The sequence below is a fragment of the Pteropus vampyrus genome, unplaced genomic scaffold (assembly GCF_000151845.1).
Source record: "Pteropus vampyrus isolate Shadow unplaced genomic scaffold, Pvam_2.0 Scaffold53, whole genome shotgun sequence".
In the NCBI taxonomy this organism is placed as follows: Eukaryota; Metazoa; Chordata; class Mammalia; order Chiroptera; family Pteropodidae; genus Pteropus; species Pteropus vampyrus.
In genome coordinates, this window is record NW_011888834.1 from 5,821,086 (window position 1) to 5,839,871 (window position 18,786).

The 18,786-nt window shown below is 35.5% G+C and overlaps 1 protein-coding gene across 1 annotated transcript in view; it reads right to left on the reverse strand.

Moving 5' to 3' along the window:
• Positions 1-3,270: 3,270 nt before the first annotated feature.
• Positions 3,271-18,786, reverse strand: part of KCTD9 (potassium channel tetramerization domain containing 9) — a 28,565-nt gene continuing 13,049 nt past the window's right edge. The window contains exons 4-12 of the mRNA XM_011360292.2: positions 17,113-17,209; positions 16,447-16,505; positions 16,110-16,238; positions 12,752-12,819; positions 12,569-12,664; positions 11,696-11,845; positions 7,805-7,910; positions 6,921-7,054; positions 3,271-5,167 (exon numbers count right to left, since the gene is read on the reverse strand). Of these exons, the coding sequence (XP_011358594.1) occupies positions 5,051-5,167; positions 6,921-7,054; positions 7,805-7,910; positions 11,696-11,845; positions 12,569-12,664; positions 12,752-12,819; positions 16,110-16,238; positions 16,447-16,505; positions 17,113-17,209 (956 nt within the window). The 3' untranslated portion in view covers positions 3,271-5,050. The remainder of the gene's footprint in view (positions 5,168-6,920; positions 7,055-7,804; positions 7,911-11,695; positions 11,846-12,568; positions 12,665-12,751; positions 12,820-16,109; positions 16,239-16,446; positions 16,506-17,112; positions 17,210-18,786) is intronic.

The following is an 18,786-nucleotide window of genomic DNA, read 5'->3' on the forward strand; positions in this document are numbered from 1 at the left end:
AGTTGTGTGCCTTTTCATTTTCCTAGCTCCCTTTTTATATGAAACTTATCCAGGATACTGAAATCTTTCCCGCTGTTAAATTGTACTGCACGTGGACTATCTTCTTAATAGTAATTTTTTTAATCCTCGCATAAAGCCCTTTAATGGTGTACGTAATTGGAACACCCATTGTTATATCTGTTGAATTTACTTAAATCTTGGGCAATAAAACCTCAGCTAAGACTTTTATAGCAGAGGCCACAACTCAAAGAGATTAAAATCTACTTGGTTGGCTTCCCTTGAGGAAACTGACAGACCCATCAAGAGTTCAAGGGAAATAGCTATCTTAGACTAAGTGATGCTAAATGGAATAAAAACTTTCACAAAGGAGGCCATGTAGTAATTATCGAAAGAAGATGAGTCAGGATGAATAGGAGTTGGTCTCAGCTCTTCAATTCCTCACTTGTAAGAGGTGCTGATATATAAATAATAATGATTATTGGCACTATACCAAGCCCACATAGGGTCCTAAGTATATCATGTGAGTTTGAAAATTCCCGTCTCCCACCCACCATGCTCCTTCCTTGATTTATCTCGAGAGCCTTCTATAGCATTAAAAAGGTGAGGAGAAACATCGTAGTTAGGATACACTAAACACAAGACCATCTAGAGCAGACTTATGTCAACAGTTCAGTTCATTTCAGTAGATGCTTATTAAAATATGCAAATCACTGTGCTAAAGGCAGTGGGAGTACAAAGGTGAAAAATAATAGCTACCTAGTATATGAATAAAACCAGCCTCACTCATCATTAATAGTCCTGCAAAGTGGGCATTGTTATCCAAATTTTGCAGATAGATGTTTCAACCCAGCAGTGAGCCTTGGGATATGTTGTTGTCTATGTAGTACAATTATTTAAAAGAGATCTTTTAAAATATTTTTATTACATTTACTTGAATACATAATTGTCTTTTTCTAATTAACCACTGGGCTGTAACTCATAATAGTCAAGGATCCCATCTTATTTAAACATGTTAATAAATTTGTAGAATTCAGTCAGCACTCAATAAGTATAGGTATGAATGAATGAATGAATGGAAATAAGGATCTTTTAAGAGATTGAGCCTAATGCTTCCTCTATTTCTGCATTAAAGGTATGTTTAATCTGGTAATTAAAATTTCACGTACAATTGGCTGTAAGCCCTATAATGTTAGATAAGTAGTAAGTAACATGGTTAAAAACAATTGGATATTTGCTTATTTTAGAGATGGGATTGGCAGTTTCTCCTTGGGTACGATGCTAAACCAGTCATCTCCCAGTGTCCGCTGGAAGTTACATTTGCAGGAATTTCATAGTAAAGATCAATGGTGTCCTGCCCAAGTACACCCCTTGCTTTGCTCAGCCATTTCACTGGAGGCTGTCAGATCCTTTGACAGGATAGAGAAGGGGATAAACTTGAAAATATAATTACAAATAGAAAGGAATTAAAAAGTAAAACATAGATTTGACTATTTAAATTATTTCAGTTTATTCATTTATACACTTTAAATAATTTAAGGGCCATTTTGACATGAAAGAGTAGAATCTCATCTCAGTATAATAGAAAGATAATGAGAGGCTGTTTTTCAACAAAAGTTCATTATGCTTAAACAGCATTCATATAAATTGTCCAATGGATTTCCTGTTTGCTGAAAGAGATGTGCTTCTAACAGTGTTGCTTAAGCAGATGTGGTCTTCTGTTAGGACTAATGAAATGGGAGTTAGGACTTCTGACCCTATTGTCAGGTTAATCACTTGTCTCTGGTGAAGCTCACTAGAGTTCTTGTAAAGTTATTTCTATCAGTTGGTATTAAATTTTTGAATGCTTTGAAATTTTTAGATGAATACAGCCACATGATCTATGCATTCAGTGTGCTCTATGCCCTCTAAGTCTGCATTAGTAGTTTTATAGGGAATGTAGTTTTCAAGGGCAAAGGCCAAACTTGTTTCATTTTCTACAGCATCAAATAGGATATCAAATATGCGGTGAACAAAATTTTGATGTTTGTTGACAAACTCTGAACCTTTTCATACTTTCAAGGATATAGATCAATGTACCATGAAGCTGAATTTACTAAATTGGGTCTATATGATTTGATTTTATAGTTATCAAGTTTTTTCTAAAATTAGAAATTTAAAAAATTTTAAAGTGTGGCTTTACAGGGAAAATGGCTTCATTTTAAGCACGAAAAGGAAACCTTAAAATTATTGAAATGCAACAGTAATAATTTAGTGATCTTGCTGAATGACAGACACAAACCCTTTTGTTTGTTTGCCCTAATGTGAAATCTCAGCAGGAAGTACTCATGAAGTGCTGCTGACATAACTAAGGTTGTGAAAAGGAAGTCAGAAAATTAATCCTTGGATAAGCTGCTTTGTACGGAGAATAACACAGCTGCTTTTCTTTGTAGAGGTGTATATCTTTTAATTTTAAAAACAATACTTCCTTGGAGATTTAATAACATTCTAGGGCTTTTCAGATATTAAAGATGATTTCAAGTTGTCTTGAGGGTAGATTTACAGTATAAACAACCAATCCACAAAATGAACAACTGGAGAAAATATTCTAGGTATTGACTTACGATGGTAACCTTCATAAGAAAAAGAATTTGTAATATTTCCTACTAAAATTTCTTTAAAACTGCAGTTGAAAAAACTAGACTATATTACAGCCCAACAAGCTATTGCTCTAAACAATTATACAGTAGAGCACTAAATTTCTTCAATGTACATAATCTAGCTAATTTAGGTTTAAAACCTTTTTCTAGCCCTCCCCCCCCCCCCAACAACAACTGTATTTTCACCTCTGTGGACAGACAGGTTCCATCACTAGGGCTAATGGAAGTTTTACTGTTTTGAAACTTTCCTGCCTCCTAAAAATCCTCTCTCCTAGCTGTCAGGCAAGAAATGCTTTGGGAGCAATGTATTTAACCAACCTAATAAAGCTAACTGGTAATGTTCATCAGCTAAAGAGAGATACAAATTAAATGACTATTAGAAGGCAGTCTTTTTTTCAGAATTAATGAAATTTCTTTGTGTTGTTAGCATGCTGGATTTTAAGAAGAGGTTCATAAAATAATCATGCTTAAAGAAATGGATTTACTTTAATGGCGCTTTGAAAGGCCTAATCCATGGTGTTATCCTGTTTCTTTTTCCACTCAGACTCTCAGGGTTAGTCATCAACACTTTGAAAAAATAAAAGCAAGCAAAATATGGAAGGTGCTGTTTTTCAAAACCAAGACAAGAAACGCCTTTCAACATTTCACATTGTTTATTAATGCAGTATACATTAGATCCAAACTCTGCAGTTTCTAAGCATACCATGTTTAGACCTTTCAGATTCTTCTGTACTTTAGATTATGTCTACAGAGGTACGCTTAAGTGGATGAACAACACATTCTATAATTCTTGAAAATAGAGTACAGAGTGAAATGATTTAAATATAATTTAGGCACATATTGATTATGAAAATAGATATCTCTCAATACAATACTTCTCTGTCTTGATAAAAATAATGAAGCAAAGAAAATAATTCATTTCTGAAGTTGCTTTCCTTCACCTGTAAAGGTCTGCTCTCCACCTACTATGCATAAGTACCCTTTACTGTAAGGAAAGCTTTGCATATGTATATATATAAGAATAAGCTACATAAATATTGAAGACATGTCACCCTCCCAAAGGAGACAGAGTGGTTTTGTAATGATTCATTGCCTCAAAATGATGAGTCTGGAGAATTCAGAACCCATTTGGACACAGCTTATATCCCTGCCTTGGGGTAGAGGTTAAGGACACTGGTTACTGGTGAGGAAGTACAGGCCCTATCTCTGCTGCTGCAGAGAAGGAGTGCCAAGATCAGGCTAAAATTTATTAAAACAGAACCAACCAGAAAATATAAGTAAAAGAACCACAGGTGCTGACTGATTAGTATTACATCTTGGATTAGCCAAATGCCTTTATTTTGTTTAAGTTTTTCGGTGGCTATCATCAAATGGTCAGTTTAAAATCCCTCATTCCCCAAAGGAGGGTTTTAACTACAATTATATTATGTTCACTTCTAAAGGATAACTTAGCCATATCTATTCATATTTTATAGCTTTGTTTACAGTGGATTGGGACTTAATATCTGAGTTGGCCCTCTTTATTTGGCCATTGAATTAAATGAATTTGGTAATGCACCTTGGTTTTTTGGTTTTAAAATATTTTCCTATGTTTGTTTTGACTGTGGAGGAGGAAACTAGGCTAGTAGTGGAAATAAATAAAACTGCCTGGTCTGGTGTTTAAGTGGAACTTGCTTAGAATAAAATTCTAAGGAATGCTCATTTCTAAGTTGTTGCTATAGGTGAATACTTCTTCCGTCTGGAGAGTTCCACTATAACTTCATTCAGCTGACAAAGAAGTACAATGATGTCTTTCCTTCTACTGTCTAAATCAGTAAGAATGGAAGATTTCTTTAATTTAGCTAGTTTTATTCGGAAAAATAAATATCATAAAAATGAACCTGAAAAGAGCCTTAGGGGTTCTGATGTCACCATGTTCACACGGTGTGACAGGTAAAGTAGGGGAGGCATCACTAAAGCTATTTATAAACCTGAACAACCTCTTCAAAATTTTCATAAAGTTTAACAGTTTAAATACCCATATGCATCTAAAGATTTAATAAATATAATTGCATATGTTGTGCTTCTCATAAATTAAAATCTTCAAATGCATTTCAAGCCAAGATGATATTTTCACATCATGCCTATTTAAAAGCAAATACAATAGATACTTTTCCTGGTCATAAAGCCAGGCAAATCCCTCTACTCCACTCGAAAGGCAGCAGTCTAATCTAGCTTCCCTACATCTACTGAATGAGTGCTTCTCTGTTAAAGTCAGAATGTAGGAAAAAAGTCACTTTTTTCCCTTTATGCACCACTGAGAACAAGCATGATCCTTTAAATGTTGTTGTTGTTTTTTTTAATTTCCTTACAGAAATAAAAGTGATAAGGAAAACATTTTTCATCTTGGGCATCTTCCTCCAGCCCTAAAATTCTCATCTGACACTTTGTGACATATGTAGTGGGGTCAGCATCTCTTCAAATATGGCTCCCTTCACGTTGGAACCTCTCAGGTTCGCTTCTTGAAGGTCACACCCAGACAGGTCACAATTCTGTAAGACAAAAATAACATTTGTGTGACTAACAAAGAGATTTAAGGCTTTATCTGTTTCTTCTCAAAGTGATTCTTAGGGCATGTTAGAAAAATGTTCCTATATAATAAAACTCAATTATTTCTGGAAAACTTCTGTTTTAGAAGTCAGATTTTCTTCTACCTGTATTTGTTCTCTCTGGTTGCTGCTCAGGCTGACCATCACAAATATATACAAACGAAGGTTAAAGAAGAAGCATGTCCTTTCTGATCATGTATTTTAGAATCAGTCATTTAAAATCCAGAATGGACTCCAATGTAGTAAATATTATCTAATCAGTTTGATCACAAACCAAGAAAAACAATGAAAGGAATAGGGTGCAGGGGAAGGACAATTTTAAAAAACTCTGAGAGAAAGAGATTTTACTTAATAATTAAATTTTGTAACAGATGTTTCCATTCCCCAACCTTAACATTTTTATAGCAAGGAATTGGCTTTTTGTTTTCAACCCCCAAATTATGTGTATAATCACTGAATTTTAACAAATGTATACAACAATGTAACCACCACCGTCACTGGGAGCTGCTTTTAAATTTCTCTTGAGATCACAGAGTGACAGATGAGACAGAATATTCTGAATAAGTCCCTGGGGATGGTAGGGACAATGATTAGAAAGAAGGGTGACTGCACATAAGCTTTTTGGACAGAATGTCAGCAGCTGCCCCTCAAGAGTCAGCCTGATTAGATTAGTATTTGCAATCAGTTGAGAAGAGGGAAGCGTTTGTTGTTGAAACACAGTAACTGCATGGTAACTAAAACTATGATAATTAGCACAAGGAAAAAAATCATCTTATCTGACAGTAACAAATAATAAATAGGTTTATACCTTCAGCCTTAGGCTGGTTCTTTTGCCTTAAAGTTTTAACAGTACCTGCTACTCTGCTTAGCAAAAACATTTTAAAAAAATCATGAGCAAGCTAAATTTTGATGTACTGTTCTCTACAATGCAGTCTAAGCCAGATTTTCTTATATAGGGCTACACTGTTCAGTACGATAGCACATGTGGCTATTTACATTTAAATTATGATAAAATTTAAAAATTTAAAAATTCATTTCTCAGTTGCAGTAGCCACATATCAAGTATGAGGCTATTGGCTACTGTCCTGAACAGACATAGAACATGTCTAGCATTGCAGGAAGTGCTACTGGACAGCACTGATGCAAGCCTAGCAACAGCTATCGAGTCGGCTGGATAAGTCTGAAATCAAGACAAAACATAGAATACAATGCTGATGAAAAAGATGACTGGGCACAATTAAAATCTCACATTGAGATTCAAAAAGAATATGATGCCAATTTAGAATAGGCTTTCCCTGAACCTAATTTCAAACCCGGATATCGTTTAAATTTCTCAAGAAATAATCTAGCCCTATTTAATTGTTTGGGAAAAAAAATTAAGGAAAAAAATAATTAGATTAATAAAGCATTTATTATTTGAGAGACCCAAAGAAAAAAGAGAAATGAAATCGACTTAGATGGAACATCAGATGACTTTTCATCTGAAACTGGCATCTCTGACTTAGGTGACTGAATCCTGCTCTGGAATTCAAATTTGTTTAAATAAGCAACTGAAAGTAACACATCCCGCCAGCTGTGCTGGCATGTCACCCAGCAGGTCTCACCAGCCAACTACTTTGTTTATGATTTCAATAAATTTTGCATGAGATACTCAGTGATTCTTGATTAACAAAAATTCTAAAAATCGGTGACTCACCTCTAAATCAGTTCCTGCCAGAGTCGCTCCTCTGAGGTTACAGTTCTTCAACTTGGCATTTTTTAAGGTAGCGACTCTCAGGTTAATTCCTGTCATTTGACTTCCTTCCATATCCACGCCTTTCAGATTAGCACCTAGAGTGAACATATTTGGGATTAGTTGAACTTAAAAATATTTACAGTCATCTGCCTTCAAAAAAAAAAAAAAAAACCACAAAAAGACTTAATGGAGGACAATGACAGGCTCTTTTAACTCTTGGAAATGACTGAAATAAGTCTCAGTCTCTCAAGCAATGTACATATATAAAGAGTTCACTGTTAACAAATTTTTTTGCCTATACTACGAATTAAGAATGTTTTAGTCTACATTTTTAAGGGAGGAATTCAATTTGGTGTTATGATAATTAGCACTTTTATAGTATACCTCCATAAGTTTATGACAAGGGAGATAAGTACTAGGTCTTCTAAATGTACAGGTCGACAAGGTGATCACTTCACAGGCACAACAAATCAATAAAGAATTCATAAACAAAACACTAAACCTAAAAATGACAAAATCTGCCTAGCTTTGTGCAAACTGAAATCTTTAATTTTGGTCAGTATAAGGGTATGCTGTTCTCTTTGAAAGTTTAAGATGTTGATATTCTCCAACTAAAGCCTCATTAAATATCAGAGGCGGCATTTCCCCTGAGGTCTCAATGTTGGTTAGTATATGACTGAGACCAAAGTATGACTGATTTCCTGTGCAAATTCTCCAAGTATGGCGACTGAAGAAACCGCCCCGCCTATGGTTATCATGTTTTACCTGTAACTGTTATTTTGCTGGGCTTTTTACTTAATGATATGTTTTCACCTTAGAAAAGGTAATTACAGATAGACTCTCACCTTCTAAATTGGCTTTAAGACCAGAAGGATCTTCAAAATTACACAGTTTCAGTGATGCCCCTTCTGCATTAGAACAGAGCATCTTGACTCCCTGGAGATTTGCACACTGGCAAAGAAAAGAGAAGAGTCCATGTTTTAAGGTTCAGAATTTTGTTTGGAAAAGAAAAAATTGGTTTGAACGGTTGTTAAACACCAAAAAAATTCTTCTGTGGTTGAAAGTCTTTTTAAAAGAAAGAGTCTATTAGGCCATTGCTAGCAAAAGAAAGCCAGTCTTGGGCATGGAGTCTGACACCTCCCAGCAGCATGGCTAGGTAGGAAAGACAATATATCCGTCGGGGTTTTGCAAGTGTTTCGATATATCAAATGAGGTGGGAAGAAAGATGTAAACCATTCTGAAAGGATTTACATTAGCTAGAGACAAAGTAGGTGGGAAAAGGTAAGTGTGGCAGGTGCTGGGACAGGCACAAGAGAGTCTGCAAGGAAGAAAGTGTCTGCTCCTGTGAATTAGCTGTGGGCAGCAGATTGGAACGTTCAGGTGTAAATAAGGAGCGGAGGCTCCTAGTTCTTTGGCACCTGGCTGTTCTCTCTGGATAATCTCAGAAATAGCCACCTAGAAATTAATCCGAAATTCCAACAGATATACAGGAATGAGATAAACAGGAGTCTTTAGTTAGAGCTATTAACAGGCTAACTCTTCTGTCTCTTCCTCTCACTCTCTGGCCGCTATCATTTTAATTTAGAACATTTCAAAATTTTTTGTAACATTAAAAGAAAAAATAGAAAACAAGGAAGAAAAGCTCAATTTGGTACACTCAATCACTTTCCGTTCACAGTAAAGAGTTTTCCAATTGAACTTAATACGAACTGAGAACTGTTTTTGAAGAAATAGTTCTTTTAAACTGTAGGAAAAGAAACAAAGTCAAGTTAACAACAGCATGCCCACTTTCCATGAAACATAAGAGTTTAGATAAAGAAGTTGGGGAGTCAGAACTCTGACATCACCATTTATACTTTTATAAACAACTTTGGGCATGACAATTGACAGTTGAAATGTATGGATACAAGGAAGGCATAAACTTGTTAGGGTAACAAATTTTCTCCCCTTGTTACTATAGGAATCAACCAATGAAATTCTAGATATTCGATCATGCTATTACTACCTTCATTTCAAAGGTCAGAAGAATAACAAGGCCAGCAATTAAAGGCATCATCTAGCTACAAAACAGGAACAAGTGGTTTATTGGGTCTTTTTGTTCTAACCATAGCTACACAACATTGTCAACCTTAAGCACCCAAACCACAGTACAAAATACAAAGTAAAAAGCTAGAAAATGTATGTTAGAACTTAAATTATGTCAGTGCTATCAGATCTGAACTCTGACAACTACTAGAAAAGGCAGGAAGCTATAATGATGACATTAATATTAGACCTTCACCAATTGTGATCATCAAATAAATGATTAACGTGAAAATGTTTTAAAATCTGGAAGGCATTCTATAAATGATAAATGTAGTTGTTATTATAAGTAGAACAGTGAAGAAATCTAAAGTCCTAAGGCTGATCAAGTTATGTTATAGCCTTACCTATCAAGAAAAATCCTTGTTTCATAAATGCAACTTCATTCACCCTACAGTCAGTTCTAGTGAAAGGCAGATAAGCTACAGATCATTTCAAATCATAGATAACTGACAAATGCATGTACATTAACACAAGGTAGGACAGAAGCTCAAACTAACAGGTAGATTAATGAGTGACCAAAATAACTAAAAGATAACTGGATTTCATGTACTTGAAAATGTAAGTCAGGAAACTGAAACATGAAAATAACTGTCTCTGGTTCTCTGTGTAATGCTGCCATGTAAAACAGACTGTAAACATTATCCAAAGTTCCCAAGGTAATTACGTAAGTATTGCTCCATACTCAAGGCTATACTATGGAATCTCACAAAGAAACAAATACATAAGAAATTCAGTTCAGTTTTCTGTCTTCAACCACAGAAAGCACTTCCTCCTCTATTTATCAAATAGTAACGCAGGTTACACATTGAGATTTTAGAACCCAGCTAATAAGTAAACCGGCACTGCCGCTGTAAGAGTTGTGCTCTCTCACTACATCAGGGGGCAGTGGGCTTCATGAAAGCACTTAGGTTATCACTGTTATTTTTTTAAGTATGATAATGGTACTAAGATTACATTTTTCAAATGGCCCTCTTATCTTTAAGAGGTAAATAGGTATTTACAGATGAAATAATGAATTACTTCCAAATAATCTGTGGAGAGAGAAACAAAACAAAATTCTTTATGTGTGGACATTTGTCGAAGCTGAGTAAATTGAAGTACAAGAGGGAGTCATTAGACTATTCCATTTTTTATATGTTTGACATTTTCCAAATGAAAAAAGTCATTAAGAAAACACATGCTTTTCAGTCTTGTCCCAACTCTTCTAACAAACTAGCCTTCTGGGCTTGGGCAGGTCCCTAGGTTTCTCAGTAAAACAGCAGGGTCGTACTTGATGATCATCAAGGTTCCCTCCAGCTCCTACCGTTCTGTAAGTCTTGGGCTGGGAATGTGCAATGGATGGATACCTAACAGCTGAATCATTATACCGGCTTCTCTGCAGCAGGCCAACATCGACAGGGCCACGCAGAGCAACACTCTAAAGTACGCTGACGGACCAGACAGTGTGGCACAGACATGGATTGCTTCTGATGGCAACCGAGATCACCTGGTTGACAGCTGAACTGGATGGTTCTCATGAAAAAGATTCACAGCCCACAACGGATAAACTAGGTGAGAAGTTCAATAATAGTGGTGGACACATTAGGTGCCTCTTGTGTGCAAAGCGCTTAGCACACATGGCATTTTGTGGACACTGCAATGCGTTGGGCTGTTCACCAGCAGACTTGTTCAAATGCCAAGGACAATTAGCAATTAGTTTTCACTTGCACAGCCTACACACTCTGGGCAACGACTCATCAGCAATTTTATCATAAATAATTAAGTTTACAATTTTATAGCACTTCAGTTTATCAAATATATATATGTATATTTGTCCTTTACATCAATTATATCAGATGGGTAAAACAAGTATTTACAGATAAGAAAAGATGGTTTTGCTTCAGTTAGTAATACTGCAATTAAACAGAACTCAAAACTGAATTCGAATTGAATGATCCAGATTGTCTTATCTTTTTTTTTTTTTTTTTGGTCCTTAAAACCAACCAAGCTGCCTCTTCACATTTCACTATTTAAAGACTGTCCTTCAAACCTTTTCTTTGTGCTGTTGGTCTTTTGCTTATTTTGGTACCAATTTGATCATCATAAGATTGAACGAGAAGAGTAATAGTAACAGAAATGTATATTAGCAATTTTGTTACCAGACCTGATATAAGTTTAATGGAAAAATAGTTTGCAACTAAAGAATAAAATCAAAATTATAAAATTCAATAACCATTTATTCAATGACTACTAAAAGCAACTACTATATTAGGTATTGTTAATTCAAAAGACATATAAGATACATATAGACCTGGGCTTAGGTTATTAAGGAATTTAAAGTTGTTAGAGTTCACTGTTGGTTCCATATATATCCTCTAACCCTAAATTCACACAGGTAATTGTAACATACATACACACATGCATATACAAATGTACACACACATACCTATATGCAAACACACAAACATATATCTGTAGAGAGAAGGAGAGAGCCAAAGTTACAAAACCAACCCATTTAACTTTCACACCTTTCAGTTTTATCATCATCGACTTATAAAATTAACTGTTTTTAAGTAAAAGTACTAGTAAGAAACAGACGTAATTCTCGCTCTTTGAGACTGTTCAGTAGACTAAAAATTTAATTTTCTCTTGTAACCAAAAATGATTCTTACGTCAAGTACTGATCCAGAGAGATCAGCTCGTTCAAGATTTGCACAGCACAGATTAGCATGTGCAAGATTGCAGCGGCTTAAATTGGCCATTTTGAAGTTAATGTATCGAAGGTCCAAACGAGAAAGATCAGCACCACTGAAGTTTAAACCCTGAAATTAAAAAACATAAATTATCACAAAATTTAAACCGTCCATTGTATTAAATTTAATTACTATAGCTAATCATCATGTTTTTAGAAGCAACTGGCAGTTCAGTCATTTAGAGTTTATTAACAAACATGATCAAATGGAACTTCAATAGACAGAATCAGTGTCCTTAAAGGGTTCTAGTGAAAGGAGCTATTTGCGCTTAATATTAGAATGAGGCCTGACCATACCTCATTTATGTGCCGAAGTTTCTAAAGAGGGATCTCTGTTAGCCACATATTTGTTGATAAGTCTTATTTTTGTTAAAACTGATTATATTTAAATTATTTTATTAATTCAATAATTCAAGGTAGTTTTATTTTTTAAAGCAAATATTGTAGTTTTTAAAATCTTTAATGCTATAAAACATAAACGTAAAAATATCTGCCACTGACTAGCCATACTTAACAATTGTACAATTGACCATTTATTTTAATTGCTGAAATTTCTATGCACTAGAAATTTCAAAAACTGTTACATGATGCATAATCAGACAATAAAAGAGGCTATTACATCTATTTTTGTTAACTATTTTGAGATTAAATCAATGTTATAGCCCAGAAATAAATTATATCTTACATGAAAAAGGAAAAATAGGCAAAAAAAAAAAAAAAAATCCTACAATGCAAAACTTTTCTCACAGATTTGTTGACACAAGTAACTTGTATCAAAGTCGGCTTTGATTACCTGACAACGCAATTCTGATTTGGTTGGAGTGGCTAGCAGAAATCGGACAAATTCCTTTCGAGATATTGGTGAATGGTCCTCTGGTGGTTGAGAATTCTTGAAAAGGATATTAAGAAATTAGTAAAGCATTCTGAGGGATAGCTACAATAAATGTAATATTGGCTAATGTAAAAAGAGCCTTACCTTTATTGCCACTTCTAGGTGTTCAATCAATGAGTCAATACCAAAAAATCTGGCTTCTTCTAACACACCTATCATAATAAAAATGATTTGACTTTTACATAAAACTTTTCCTTTTAATATTTATAGAATTATTTGCTAAATTCTTACAATAAAAGTAAAATTCATCAAGTAGGCTATCAATCAAAAGAGAAGAAAAATAACTCATGTTTACAACATAATAGGATATTTTTAAGTATTTGTAAATCAAAGTAGTTTACATTCAGCAAAAGAAAAAAATGGAAAACTAAGTAGAATGAAAGGCTTCCATATTTCAAAATCATTTCTGAATATTACTTTAAATAGGCCACAGGCAAAAAATCCTAATAACACATATTCTTCAAGTAATCCATAGTGATTGATTGTGAATCCAATAATAAAATAATTGGTTCACCTAATCTTAACATTTCAATGACTTTTTCAGTGGAGCAGATCTGAATAGGTTTGTCACAAATGTTTTTTACTTCCTGAATCAGGAAATTATAGAAATGAGTAAAAGTAAACTTCAAAACAAAAGTCAAAAGTATAACTCAGAAACTTTATTATGGAAAAATCAACTTTAAAAAATTTTTCTAAATGATAAAAAGGATTTTATCTATCATTTAACTTTCTTAATTTGGTAAAAAAAAAAAAAAGTCTGCACATTCTCTAAGAGACTTAGTAGGTATACTTTCTCACATCTGTTAATAAACATTTTTATCAGAGTATGTGGGAATAAGTTTGGGGTACATTTTCCATAAAATGAAGACTTTAGTCATTCAGTTGGCTGAGTCTACTTTTTAAAAAAGGACTCAGGAATTACAAAGAAAATGAGACATAATCTCTCCCTTCAAATGGCTCCAAGGTAATAAGGGCAACTATATGTAAACATATTTGGAGAAAAGATCATAATCTTTTCTGGGAAAACCCAACTCCACCTCTAATATTCCAATAGCAAAACAAAGGTCAAGTGAGGACCACTCAGGTAGCCACTGTGGCACAACACTTTCCAGTCCACACCACAGTGGCTTCACCTCTGGATTCCTCCTGAAGGGGCAGCCACACTTCGATATCTGTCCCTGGAGAAACCCATCACAAAGATTTGCCACTCTCACTCTCAGTTTGCCAAGATCTACTGAGTAAATCAGAACCTCCCGGGGAATGTGGTAAGAATTTTTTCTAATTCCAGGTTCAGAATTAAACCTGAAAAACGTTCAGAAAAGCCTTATAAATATAAAAGACACCCGTGGGGGACAGTTGGAGGAAAGACATAATATTTAGTGGAGTTCTTTGTTAACACCAGAAAGGTATGGATTTGAATCCCAGCTCTGCTACTCACTATCTTTTTCATCTTGGAGAAGCTACTTAATCTCTCAGTTTCCATATTTATGAAATGGGGATATTATTACTTTCCTTACAAAGTTGTAAGAAATATTAAAAGAGATAAGGCACATATTATCTGGTATAGAACCTGGTAGGTCCTCAATAAATAATCACTATGATTATTATTAAATTATATATTTTCGAACATTTAAGACCATTCTTTTTTTCCTGTGTCAAACAGGGGAAGAGCTGCAATGATCTGCAGTTGGTAGCTGCCTGTGCTAGACTTGGAGGCACCTGAGACAGGTTATGCTGCAAGTCGAGGCTGGGCGCCACTAGTGCTGGGGGCCACTTAGCACGAGGTACAGGGCACAGAGGCCAGCTACTGCTTTTTTGGGGTTTGTAGACCTTTGAGAGATTTTAGGAAAGTCTGCAGTGTGGGCAGAGGCCAGCAGCTTGTGAGGAACAGAGCAACTCAAAGAGGTTTGGGCTGGTGCTCAGCTTGGATGGGGCAAGTGGTGTTAGTCAAGTTGATAGGGACTCAGATATGGTGCCCACCTGTGCTTGCTGGCTGTGTGCGGGGAGGACTCAGCAAAGGAACAATGGCCTTGCTAGCACTTCCGTCTGGGACAGAGTTGCCCCTCCAGCCCTTGCCCTGAATCCAGACAATTCAGTTCCTCCCTCTATGTCCTTGGTGCTTTTTGAGCTGCTGTCCCTTCACTGGAGCTTAGGGCAGGTATTTGTGAGTTAGAGTAGTCTGTGCTCGGGCCCTTTAAGAGGATGCCAAGGGCTAGCAGCCTTCTGTCTTGCCCACACAGAATGCCTGCTGATTTTCACAGCCAGATATTGTGGGGACTTTGCTTCTTAGCACTGGTACCCCAGGCGGGCAGGGACCCCTTGTTCCCCAGTGTGGACCTCCGCAGCCAAGGTATCCCTCCCGATTCTTAACTGCCTGTCACAGGTAAGTGTGGGACCAGCCCTCCTACCAGTCGCATTGGGTTTCTTCTTTCTATCCTTAGTTACAAGAGTTCTGTTTAGCTAGTCTCAGGTGATTCTCAAGGGTGGCTGCTCTATAACTTAGTTGTAATTTTGATGTGGTCCTGGGAGGAGGCGAGCACAGCATTTACCTACTCCACATCTTGCCTGGGAGTCTCAATGAGTATATTTTTAATACTAAGTTTTCAAAGGGGACTCGGAGAGACTTTCCCCGAATTAATCTTAGTAAGCTATAGAATCGAGATTCTAATCCAGTCTTATGATTCCAAAGTACAATTTCCCCTCTTGACCACTCTACTCATCACTACAGTGGGAAGGTCCATGATGTGAAGCCAAGTCTCAGTCACAATTCAATTAAAAAACAACAAGAAAATCCTTTAACGTCCCTGGTGATAACATCTAAATCTATTTAAAATCTAAAATCAGAATTTATAGGTTTGATATATACCCATACATACAAAGACTGTCTACCTGAAGGACTACCTACCTAAACCTATTTCTATACCTATATACACTCAAATATAGTTGACCCTTGAACTATGGGGATGAGGGGTGCAACCCCCATGCAGTCAAAAACCTGCATATAAGTTCTGACTCTCCCAAAACTTTAGTCATCCCTTGGTATCTGTAGAAGATGAGTTCTCGGACCCCCACAGATACCAAAATGTGGGGATAATCAAGTCCCTTACATAAAATGGCAGAGAACATTGATACAGTTGGCCCTCTGCATCTGGGGATTCCCAATCACAGATCGAAAATATTATTTTGGATTTGCATTTGGTTGAATGTGAGGCTGTGAAACCAACCCATGGATATGAAGGGCCGACTGTATATTTATTGAAAAAAGTCCACATATAAGTGGACCCACGTAGTTCAAACCTATGTTGTTCAAGAGTCAACTGTACATGTAAAAACATTTAGAAATACTTTCGCTTTATGAAAATATATTAACTTACTAAGCAAGTGAAAACATAATAAAAATTATAAACTTATAAAAATGTGAGGAATTATATTGAAAACTCACCTAATAAATTAATGCCATCATTTACAATGAGCTGTCCATGACGCAAGTAGTTCAAAATGGGTTCAAAGTATTCAGGACTTCGGTCAATTAGGAAAGCTCCTCTATGATCCTGCTTATTTCCCCAGACACCTGTGTTACCATTGAAATGAAGAAAGTCCCCGACAATCAAAAAACAAAGTTAGAAATTTATGGAAGGAAAATTGTGGAACATACCAGTGAGTTTTCACTTTTGCGAAAATTATTGATGTCATTAAAAATTACAGAAGGACAGGAGTTATGATGTCAATGCAGCTACAAACAGATCACACGAAATGTGAAAACAACGTGTTGCGCTCACCTTTGTCCTTAAACATGTGGGCCAGCATACTGTCGGGTTCTTTATTCACTAAAGTGCTCCTAAGGATTCAGGGAAAAAAATTGATTTCTCCATTTGTCTTTATAAACAAACATATTTAAGTCAAGAGTATACTCGATCCCAGCTGCTCTCTCAAAAAGATGCATGCTACAACCTGGTAGGAGTGACGCTGGGAAACAAAAACGTGCAATAAGTTGCCATTTATCAAAATCTCTCTAATCTGGCACTTCCTTTGATTTACATATTGTTTTAGTTTCCTTTCATTTAAAAACTAATCTGTCCTTTCAGCAAGCTATTACATCTTAATATTCTTGATCTAAACGTATTTTTCTTATCCCTGTAACATAAGCAGCTGTAGTCTCTACGAATTTCAACATTGTTAACTTTTACTTGTGTTGCATGTATGTTACTCAATATCTAAAAAGCATGTTGCAAAACACTGAATTCATGCTTTTCATGCTTTCTCTGGAATGACTTGTGAACCATTTTTCCATTCTTTAAAAAAACTTTCTGAAAATAGTTTCAGATCACATAATATATTAAGCAGCATTTCAACATCTTCTAAGGAAATCATCAAATTGAAGGAAAGAACAAATGGTACATAGTGCCCCCCAACACACATGTGCACACACATGCACACGCACCTACCGTGTAGTTGTAAAGTACCGCCCTCCAACATTTAACGTTAGCCAGTCTGTGTGAGATCCTGACAAGCCTTCGGGTAGTTTAGAATCTGTCTGAGGATCTAGAGATGACATGTAGAAAATAATAAATACATTTAGATTAGGGATTTGGAGAAAATGGCAATAGCATAATTCTTAAAACTAAAAACACACATAAAAGCGTACCAGAAGTACTAAGACGGTAAAATTTATACCCATGGACAGCATCTAAAACAAACTAAGTGATAAGGTACTCCCACCAACCCTGACAGCTAGAAGACCAGCACCTCTGAAGGAAGAAGCTGAGAGCAACAACAGGTTATGTGATGAACCTAAGATTCCAAAGGAATCCATAAATATGCATGTCAAAGCTCAGCAAGTCCATTTGAGAAATGCAGACTGAAGGTGGGAGGGCTATGCCCGCTCCAACCATCAGTGATGCAAGTAGTTTGCAGTAAGATCTGATGAGGCTGGAAATGAACTCTCAAAACCCAACAGCCAAAATCTCTTCCAGGACAAAGCCCCACTCTGCAGATAAAATATTAGGAAAAGAATCCAAGTTGAACAAAATAGTGATAACAGAGACAAAAGAAAAAGGATTATGGTTAAAAAGTCAAAAAGGCCTAACAGAACCAGACTATATCTGAAAGTGAGTTCTATATTTAACACTTTACAAAAACCACAGAAAAGGAAAAACTCTGGAGCCATGAAATTTGAAAAACTTTCCTAGGTCAGCCCTCCCTTCTCAAGTTAAGGAATACTAACTCCACATAAAAATAAGCAACAGAAAAAGACTGAGATCAAATCCTATGTAAAATTTTTAAAAGGGTACGAATTACATCTCTAAAGACAACGAAAATGTGCCAGAAAGAAATGCCCACAAAATAGATTAAAAACGATAATATTCCAAAACATGCTTAAAAAAAAGTAATTCAAGTTATAAAAGAATAAAATAAACCAGAATTACAAAATTCAGAAATGAGATGAGAAAACTCAGGAGGCAATGGAAATAAAAAGAAAAACAATTCTGCAAAAGGAGATTAAACTAGAAGACAAACAGGAGTAAATAAACACAACAGATAATGCCTTAAGGGAAATAAAAGATGCAAAAGATGCTTTAAAAATTAAAAAGAAATAAAGAAATGAAAAAGGATTTAATAGATTTCAAATATATTAGACAGGTGTAGAAGATCCAACATATATGCAATTGGAGTCCTGGAAGAAAAACATCAAAGCAAGGAAAAATAAATAAATATATAATTTAAACGTAAAACTTTTTTGTAATTTATTTTTTAAAATCAACCCAGAACACCCATAAAGAGTCTATGAAAATAACTGTATTTTAAAGAAAGAGACTAAGCCTTTGGGTGACTTAGGAAAAATAATCACTTACAAAGGATCAGATTTTTTCGATACCAACGCTTTATGCCAGAATAAAATAACAGTAACATGTTTAAGATATCTGGAGAAAGAAAATGTGGCCTAAGTATTTTTTAACTGCTTCATTAAGGAATAACTGATAATAAACTACACATCATTAAAGTTCACAGTTTAAGTTTTGACATATCATTTTATATCCAGCCAACTGACTTTCAAGTTTAGAAGCCATTAACATGCAAGATGTCAGAAAACGTTGTTCTCACAAGTTCTTTGTAAGGCA